The following is a 9,826-nucleotide window of genomic DNA, read 5'->3' on the forward strand; positions in this document are numbered from 1 at the left end:
CAGATTAGTGTTGCTAAATGACTCATATTTTTACTTTTGCTATAGTTGGACCATAATGAATTATCCAAAACAAGGAGCTACTTCATATTGAAACAAATGTTGGAATGGCAATCAATTAAAAGTTTGCTCTCTGACGTGACATTAGTGTGTTTTGACCCTAAAGTAGGTTACGTATACGCACGTCTCAATTATATATCATACAAACACTCTCACAAAAATAATCTAAATGTGCAGACCAATGCACAACCAGACTCAGGGGGGCTGAAAAAGCTGACAAACTAAATTACTGCCTGACTGTAACAAGTTAAATAACCTGTTACAGCTGAAACATTATTAACCACTGCATCTGAACTATTAGCTTAGTTAAATCCAGACAGTTACTTTTTTGTCCAGGCTGTTTATTTAACTCTGATTCAGTAAGTGTCCTCTCATGTCTTTAATGTCAAAAAGATTGGACAATGCAAGGATTGATCAGGATCATCAGGTTTGTGATAGAATGGTTCAGGGAGAATGAGACATCATTATCACACATGGATTAGCCTCGATAAAGTCCAGACTCTAATTTGGGATGTGATGAAGATTTGATGCAGCGGTCTGATTCTCCATTAATAATCAAAATTTAGCACAACTATGGATGGAAAAATGCTACAAACCTTACTTGTGACACTACATATAAGCATTATGTGGCAAAAAAGATGTAACAGTGAATGTCTCCTGTAATCAAAACCAAAGGTCAGTGAAATATTGCATGTCTATTTTATGTATTTTCATGTTTTGATGACATACAACAAAAAGATCATATAAAAACATTTATCTTCATCAATATACTATTTGTTTTATTACAATATTAAACAGACTGTGTGAAAGTCATCTGCACATATCTCATAACATCAAAAGTCCTTATGCCATCATCTTTTTATAACTACTTTTGGCAATGATATGCCTCCATACCTTCTGTACGAGACTGAAACTGAATGCCTTACCTCTCATCTCACTGATGTGTAACCTCATATATTTGATGAACCGTCCATGTACTGTACCGCATCGATGAACTTGCATTCCCAGCATGAGCAGCAGTGGCTCTGGTGCGTCCTCTGCCCTAAAAGGTGCCTGTGGGTCTTGTCTTGATCTCCTCAGGACCTCTTAACCATCTCTTGTTTTTTTCTATGCCTACTTTGTGATGTAACACATAATAAATATTTAAGGCTATTTTTATGTTGACACGGTTTCAATTACACAGAACTATCAACTATGATGGATAAAATGTAAAATATTTTTATTTAAAGTAATCACATTTATTTAACAACTGCCTGACATGAGTTGAAGCATTCGTTCTGGTCAAAAATGATTGATAACCAAGTAAATATAGTCAAATGTGAGCCATTAAATTCTGTTGGGTATATCCTCAGGGGAACGACAAAAATACAAAAACACTTGAGCACGTCACAGAACATTTAAGACACAGCAGTAACAAAAACATGAGCTACATCTTCAGAACATACTGGCAGTCACACTGATCCAGAATTTTTTAACAATTCCTTTATTTATCTGTTAATATCCATGTTTATTGTGTCTCCTGTGCTTTAATGGAAGATAGTCAAGTGCTGCTGTTAAATATTAATATTTTTAACTTCCTGTATGAGCTGAAATAAAGAGGCTCCAGGTGATGTTTTAGAGAGTCAATGTCCTGTAATTTTGGAAAAGTATTGGGGGAAAAAAAGGTGCAAATTGACAGTGTAGACACCACTGGGATTCATAAACGACAACAAAACAGCCCACTTCTTTAAACTGAAAATATTATTTGGATTTTGTTTTTCTGTGGTGAATTGTCCCTTTGAAGGAAACACCTTCAAACTATCCCATTAATAACATAGTATGGCTTCTTAAGAATAAATACAAATAGTTGAGTGTGTATAGGCTTTTCTGTAAAGTAAGTAAAACGTAACTTTTCTTTAAAATCTTCCCCTCTCTCTCTCAGAATGAGACTTGAGACTTGGTCATAGTCCCCTCCACAGAGTGAGCTGTGCAGAGTTCTGTGTTGGAGGGAACACTAATGTGAGCTTACAGTCCAGTATATTTACAGTGATGTCAGCCAGCTGTGACTGGCTGAATGGCAACGGGTCTTATCGGAAGAGGCGGTACATGCGGGGCAGGCGTCCATCTTTGCTGGACAGGGCGGCTTGGATGTGTTCGTACGACGGCAGCTCCGTCAGGTCTCCCAGAGCTGCTACAGCAGGCTTACTGCGCAGCATCTTCGTAGTCACTCTCTTAATATCACCAGCTGTCACATTGCCTGGAAACAAAATGTTTGGATTTAACAAGTTAAAAGCCTAAATGGCCCAAACTAACCACTGTACAAAGATACTACTCACTTATTAGATCACAGAGTTCATGCGGCAGCTTTCTTTTTCCTGTGGACAGGACCTGGCGGCCGACATCTTCAAAAATAACCGGCCGTGACTCGAGGTTCATCATCAACATGGACTTAAGCTGTGTTTTGGCCCTTTCCAGCTCCATCTGGACATACAGAAACGCAAACACTCACACTTCTGATTTTGCAACAGTAGTAATTATCACACTTGTTGTTCAGTATGCCATTACCTCTCCTGCGTTGCCAGCCATCTGAATGAACTCTTTGGTTATTATCTCCACCATTTCTCGCACCTGAAGAAGAATGTATGTAATGCATTACTCAAGCTCAGATAGAAGTAATTAGTATGTATGCACAACCATGCATAAAAAAAACTGAAGTAGAGGAGAACTGATCTCATAACAGATGGATATCCATATTGCCTGTTTCTGTTTGGACTGCCATCACTCTATCTGTAGTAAAATGACATTCATTGATGGCGTTGGTGTGTGCTTATGTGTTGTTGCAGTAAAGGCTCCCCAATCTGATGCACCTGACTGCACCAACACTTCATTCCTTTGTGTTTCAATAGTCCTGAGTCCAGTTCAATATGCTGCTACATAGTTATAAGTGTTCTGACTGACTCATAAGAGGCCTGTGTTGGTGTTGGGTTGTGTGTAATTGTGTGCAAACAGGACACTAAACAAATTTGAATCTAAACTCATAGATCTAAATGATGATTGCATGGTCACTAGCTGTTACCAACAAAACAACATTAAAAAGTAAATAAACAAAAGACAATGCCATCAGCTGTTGACCTCAGTGTTTCCTTCCAGTTTGCCAGAAATATCTATATGAATGCAAAGCCACAGTTACACAGAACCATCTGATGTCTACTCAGACCCACCTGTCTTGGGTCTGCACTTGCGTGAATGCACAAGAGACCACTGTCTTCATAACTATGATGGTAGGATGTGGCGTTGTACATCCAATGATGTCTGCAAGAGACAAGAGACAAGTTAATACATGCTGGACAGCACTGTGCATTGGCAAAAGTCTGGGAATATATGCATCATGTCAAAGCAGTTATAATTCAATAACATTATGAAACTAGAAGCACTCGGAGAGCGCAGACCTCCGCCAAGGCTGATCAGTGGCCCCCCCCGTGGGCCCCCCCACACCAAGGAGGTTATGTTTTTGCCAGGGTTTGTTTGTCTGTCTGTTTGTTTGTTTGTCTGTCCGTTAGTTTGCAACATAACTCAAAAAGTTATGGACAGATTTTGATGAAATTTTCTGGTCTGCGCCCCCCCCCCCCCCCCCCCCCCCCCCCCCCCCCCCGTGGGCCCCCCACCCCCGATCACCACCAAAATTTAATCATTTCTTCCATATCCCATTTCCAACAAACCCTGAAAATTTCATCAAAATCTGTCCATAACTTTTTGAGTTATGTTGCACACTAACGGACAGACAAACAAACAAACAAACCCTGGCAAAAACATAACCTCCTTGGCGGAGGTAATAAAGTAAGCAAGGCAATATATATAACAGATGTTTTCTAAATTTAATGTTAAGAAATCTATTAGAGACTACATCAACACATGAATGTGATCAGTGCGATCTGCCTATATTCTGCCACAAATCATGAAACACTGTTTTAACACACAATGATACAGTATCACAAAATATAATTTGATACTCACATGTATCTTTTTTAAGCTTAAAATACTCTTATGCTGTTATATTAGTGATGAATTGTTTGTTCAAATGCAAAATTAAGGTGAGAGGTCGGAGATGTTCACCTGTTGAGTACGTTCAGGTAGAGCCGCGTAAACATGCCTTTTCCTGGTCCTCCTGCAGAAAAAGAACCTCCTCCACCCATCATCATGTTGAGCACTGCAAAGGGGATGAAGTCATCCTCCTGTGACAGAAAAAAAATGCAATGCTATTTTTTTTCACATACACACGCATGCACACACACACCAGGCACTTTTTCAATAGCCTCAAGCACTCACCAAGAAGGAGCAGCTCTCCAAGCCAATCATTATGTGGGTGAGCTCTGGGATCGGGGTGGGGCCAAGACTCACATCGGACATGTCCTTCTCCATCTGACAGATTCAAGGAACATAGTTCATACTCTTAAAGCCACTTAGTTAATGCACCTGAAAAATTGCACAGGTGTCTCAAATATTCCCTAAATATTTGTTTTCTTATTATCAGACTTTTTTTTAAATTCCTGGATAGTTGTTGAATTCATTAAATAACAGGCTTACAGTGGACATTATTTTTTCCACCCACATACACTGTGGAACCAAAGATGACTTGAAAATAACAAATCCTCAACTCACCTTGACTATGCCTCCAGTGTACTGTGCTACAGAGAGGTCAACGTTGGCCGGTGCGCTAATCCCCCAAGCTGGCTTTACATTTAGCAGGTACTTCCTGGCACACTCGACAAGCTGCTCGTGTTCAATGCCCACTCCTGCCAGCACCATGCGCTCTGGACAGTAGTAGTTACGCAGGTAGTTGTGAAGCACTTTCTTGTCGATCTTCTCCACATTTTGTACAGGACAGAACCGAGGGAGTCCCACTGTGTTGCCTCGATATGCTGCCTGGAAACAAAGAATTAGGCAGTTTTGTCACTGTTCCTAAATAAAACTACATTACCAAGTTGCCATTCAGGTCGCAGTAATTAAATTCTATTATTGTCATTTTAGACAATAAATTAAGAAGAACATTTTTTTAATGTCATGTTATTGTAACTGTGAAATAAAAGGTTTCTAAAGAGGCTTTTTTAAGATGATTATGAATGCAGTTTAAGAACTTGTTGTGCTGGAGCCAGACTTTGGTGATGCTCCTGATATAAATAAAGGAAAATATTGGCATTTCTTTATAGATTTTTATTTTTCTCATATTACGTAACTCTAATAACTTCAAAGTTCATCATTTCAACACAAAGTGCAGCAGATTTCAATGTAAATACTTTCAACTCCACTTGATTTGAGTTCAACAAATTACTAAATATAGGCAATTTTTAAGAGCTACAAAATTCATATTTCACTTTTCTTCTCTGTTTCAACAGTGTGGTTCATCGAGATGGGTGAACTTTAACAGGAAGCTGCTCTGAGTGTCTCAAGTGAAGATGTAACTCACAGCATGGATCATCTCCGTGAGTAAAGGTTCAGGGTCCGGCCTCATGTTTAGATCCTCTAACTCAAAGCGTACTGCCATTCTGGTCATCTCAATCTCTTCCTCTGCACAGAAACACATTACATATCAAAGAGGCAGCCCCCAGGGAGTATCATTAATCTCTCATGTAAAAAAAAAAAAAAAAAAGTTCATACCCAGAAGGCGAGGCTGTAGAACAGCATCGGACAGAAGATTGACTACTGTGTCCAAACCCTTCACCTCAGCAGACACTGCATACATTGTGGTATCTCTGTACACACACAAAAACAGCTGCATTAGCTTCTATTTGGCACCTTCAACATACATCTTTATATCTTGTAACACTGAAGCAGGCAAGGTGTTAACAGACCTTGATGTTTGGCAATCACATATCCCTCCATGCTTTTCCAATGTAAGGAGAATTTCATCTTTACTCCCATACTGAGCTGTAGACTGAAAAGACAGAAAGGACCACATGTTGACTAGCTGGCAACCATGAGTAAAATGAAGTTACACCCATTACTTTTGCAAACACGCAAAATAAAATGGCAGCATTAATAAACCAAACCGCTATGGATGCAAAGTCTAAAAAAGAACTTACAGAAAAGGCAAGTTTCTCTATGAAGTGAGCTATTCCACTGGGGTACTTTGCTTCATGTCTTGATCCAGAGTTCACTAAAACTGAGACGAAAGAAACAAAATTGTCATACATTATCCATTTCAGCTAGAGCCTAAAGGCAAATTTTTTTTTTTTTTTTAATAATACTGCTCAAACTTACTTCCAACTGTGCAAAATTGACCAAATTTGTTCTGAGATGCCACTTTGAGGCCATTTTCTAAAGTAGTTATCTTGGTTTCATATTTTTCATGACCATCCACAGATGCAAACACTGGCTTGGGGATCCCTGGCAGCGGTGTAGACAGGGAGATATTTGGGTATCCACCACCACTGCTGTACTTTCTGTAGGCTGCGATCCCAAACCTTAAATAAAAAAAAGTAGAGCAAAGTTCCTCTTCAAAATTTTATCAACTCAAACTCTCAGATTAAAATTCTAGATCTAAAATTGTAATCATAAGGAATGTCCAAGAGTTAAATTTCATTTCAGCCAAAGTGCGTGTGCTTATTTTATAGGCTTTAACATTCCACACAAACTTAATACTACAAGAATAAATTCTAACCTGGTAAATTGCTAGAACTCAATGATGTTATTGTCATGTAGTCATAGCCCTTTAAGTAGGTCGTGTTTAATGCAAGGTTTTGGTATCTGGCTATACATTAGATGTGTTTTCAGTCCCCCTTACAACCACAAATGTTGTTAAAATTAAAATGCCCCACAGAAAAATTACACTGCTTATTATACTCCACTGAACAGTACCTAACTGATTACAACATCTTCAAATTGCTTATGTAACCAGTCAATCAAAACCAAAAACTACATACACAGCTTGGCCAAAAAAAAAAAAAAAAAAAAGTCCACGCAGTGTTTGTTTGGACCACCCTTGCCTTTGATTACATGACACATTTGCTGTGCCATTGTTTATTCCTCATACTATTTAATATTTAATATCACAATTAATAGTGCAACATTTATTTCCATCCATAATAAATTGTAGGCCAGTATCATGTATTGATGATAGGAGAGTCAGACTGCTGCATAAACTCTTCTGCATCTGGACGGGTCTATGGTGGGCAATCCATGTGTAAAAATGATGTCTCATGCACCCTGAAGCGCTCTTTTACAACGTGAGCCTGATGGATCCTGGCTCTGTCCTATATTATAACAATCTAGCAAATCGATAGTAGTTTCAGAAATGAGAAGCTACACACTGTATCAGTTGGGTACAAGAACTCCTTGCAGCTGAAACATAGCAATCACTGCAATAATTATCCAATCGAAAGATCTGTTTTCTAGGTAAGGATTTTTTTGGGACAGGCAGTGTGGCCAAACATACACAGTTTGGCCGGAAATCATAAAAGAACGAAAAAGGGGCAATGTTCAAATGTAAGAAGTTATCAGAGTATGTTTGATACAAGTATAAATACTAGTATAAAGTTTAGTAATAACATACTAATATACTAGTAATCAATGTCCTCAGAGTACACCAAAGTATCAGTAGAAATACAACCATTATGTCAGACAAATGCAGCCCCCAATATTAACCAACAGTGTTACATAATGGCTATGATATCATTCTTACTCCAAATATAGTCGTACTCTCACAAACCTTAAATCTAAAAGCGATAATCGGCTTTTGTTGTACAGGTGTAACAAGCAGAAGACGGACTGACAACCATAACTTGACGGTTTGGCACTTAGCATCATGCTAACTGATTAAGCTGACGAGGGCGCACAAACGTTGGGACGATAAAGACGTGACAGCGGGACATGAGCTGAAAACATAGGACGCTGTGGTATTTATGTTTCTCTGTGCTTACACCGAGCCTGATGCTGATTCAGAGCGTTTATTTGTGTCGGGTTGTTACCTTTGGACACGATTCCAGGTCCTACACCTCGACATGTGAGTGGCCATCTTTGATCCTCTATGACCACAAACCGACCCGGAAGTTAATGAACTGACGTGAAGCACTTCCGGCGCATATTCCAAATAGTGTTAATTTAGGAGAATTTTAAATAAAAAAAAAACAAAAAAACAGTAAGTGACTAAATAAAGAAAAAAGATATATGTGACAGGCCTTTTTTTTTTTTTTTTTTTTTTTTTTTTACTTTTTAGTTGCGCAGTATATAAAGTCAAATTATCATTGTACAAACTCAATACTCAACATTATATAAAATGATAATATTACCAGGGCTGCCAATTTTTCAGTAACCTTGGATTGAGATTTGGCGGGTGTGACCACTGACCGGGAGGGGATTGTAATATCGCCAGTCAACTAAATCAGGTTTTTTGTTTTTTTTTTTTCTTTCTTCCTTTGGGGTGTGAAGCCAGTCAAATGCTTGTGTCTGAATGCGAGAGAGATGGCAGCCATTAAGTTTATTTGTTACTTATAGCTTTATACATCACTAATATATAGCCTCTTAGCCAGTTTGTGATTTATTCCATGTGACAATTATGTCAACGTTGTCTTGGACCTCTTACACTGGTCTACAAAGAAAATGCTTCCAGAATAAAAGAAATGAATTTTTACCACGAGAGTCACTGATAAAGAAAAATCAAGTAAAAAATGCTGGTTGGCTGAACTTTCCAAGATACAGCCTTGGGTCAAAATGTGAAATTCAAGAATTAACGAGAGAATGGGTTTGACTCAAAATGAATATTTGTCTCAGAGCTACAAGATCTACTTCAAAACACTGTCTGCACATTAGAATACATTCACTTTACAGGTTCTATTTAATGGAAGATTTATAAAACTATTATATAAATGTACATAAACCAATATATATGTGTAATAACACTTAATCATATACCTTGAAAACATCAGCAAACCGGCACTTTTGTCATTTATTTTCCAATTAATCTTATTAAAATACGAAACATTTAGCACATTTAATCTCTGAAGCAAATCATTTCTAAAAAATTGTAGACCAGTGTTATTGGACCACTTACATTTCAACCTTTTTTTTTTTTTTTTTTAATTATTATATATATTCTGTAAGAACTTGTGTTGAAAATGCCGGTATACTTACTGCTCTAATACTAGCCACTAACCTAAAATTTGTGGTACAAAAATGAGTGTAAGATCATAGGAATAGCAATGGTAAAATCTATTCCGTGAACAGCACAAGGTTTTCTCCCATCCTTGTGTTTCTGTTGGTATTTTTTGAAACTCACAGGTTATGGAACCTGTGAGTATATATAGTATACCTGTGAGTAGTTCTGTGAGATGTATATCTGTGTCATCAGATTTTGAATTATAAAAGCCATTGAATTTCTAGCACTGAATTTTTTTTGCTGTCAGATTAAGTAGCTGAATTTTTTGGCTCTGAATTCAACTATGTTCATAAATTTTGAAGTAAAAAAATTCAGATGCAAAAAATTCAGACGCAAATAATTCAGATATTTAATTTCAGAGCAAAAAAAAAAAACAGTGCTTGAAATTCAATGGCTTTTGTAATTCAAAATTTGATGACAGATTTACTTCCATACAGGCAGTTCCTGTGTTTCACGTTAAAGTGGCTGACAGATGTTTGATTTAGTGTATACTGTAGTACCAGAGTGTAAGAATACAGGACCATACATTTCTGTGATTATATCTGTAAAGATAACTGCAAATTCATACACTGACTTTTGTCTTTATGAGTAAAAGCACACATTTTCTGTTTAATGTGGATTTTTAGATCCAAAACAAAG

General features: G+C 37.6%; 1 protein-coding gene across 1 annotated transcript; it reads right to left on the reverse strand.

Annotated features, from left to right (window-relative positions):
* Window positions 1–1,255: 1,255 nt before the first annotated feature.
* pmpca (peptidase, mitochondrial processing subunit alpha) lies at window positions 1,256–8,047 on the reverse strand. Its single transcript, XM_030144163.1, has 13 exons — window positions 8,001–8,047; window positions 6,295–6,497; window positions 6,117–6,196; window positions 5,886–5,968; window positions 5,692–5,786; window positions 5,501–5,601; window positions 4,696–4,959; window positions 4,363–4,455; window positions 4,150–4,268; window positions 3,258–3,348; window positions 2,602–2,664; window positions 2,373–2,517; window positions 1,256–2,293 (listed from the first exon to the last, which is right to left on the reverse strand). Exons 1-13 carry the CDS (start codon window positions 8,045–8,047, stop codon window positions 2,124–2,126), a joined length of 1,554 nt encoding a protein of 517 aa, XP_030000023.1. The 3' UTR covers window positions 1,256–2,123.
* Window positions 8,048–9,826: the final 1,779 nt, after the last annotated feature.

Source organism: Sphaeramia orbicularis, chromosome 9, assembly GCF_902148855.1.
Source record: "Sphaeramia orbicularis chromosome 9, fSphaOr1.1, whole genome shotgun sequence".
Lineage (NCBI taxonomy): Eukaryota > Metazoa > Chordata > Actinopteri > Kurtiformes > Apogonidae > Sphaeramia > Sphaeramia orbicularis.

Bases quoted from the DNA above. Each gene is read 5' to 3' on its own strand.
- pmpca (XM_030144163.1), bottom strand. From the start codon at position 8,047: ATGGCCACTCACATGTCGAGGTGTAGGACCTGGAATCGTGTCCAAAG. The intron at 5,602-5,691 runs GTATGAACTTTT...GTTTCTGTGCAG, and splicing joins TCTACAGCCTCGCCTTCTGG to AGGAAGAGATTGAGATGACC. The intron at 4,960-5,500 runs GTGAGTTACATC...CTTTGTTTCCAG, and splicing joins TCACGGAGATGATCCATGCT to GCAGCATATCGAGGCAACAC.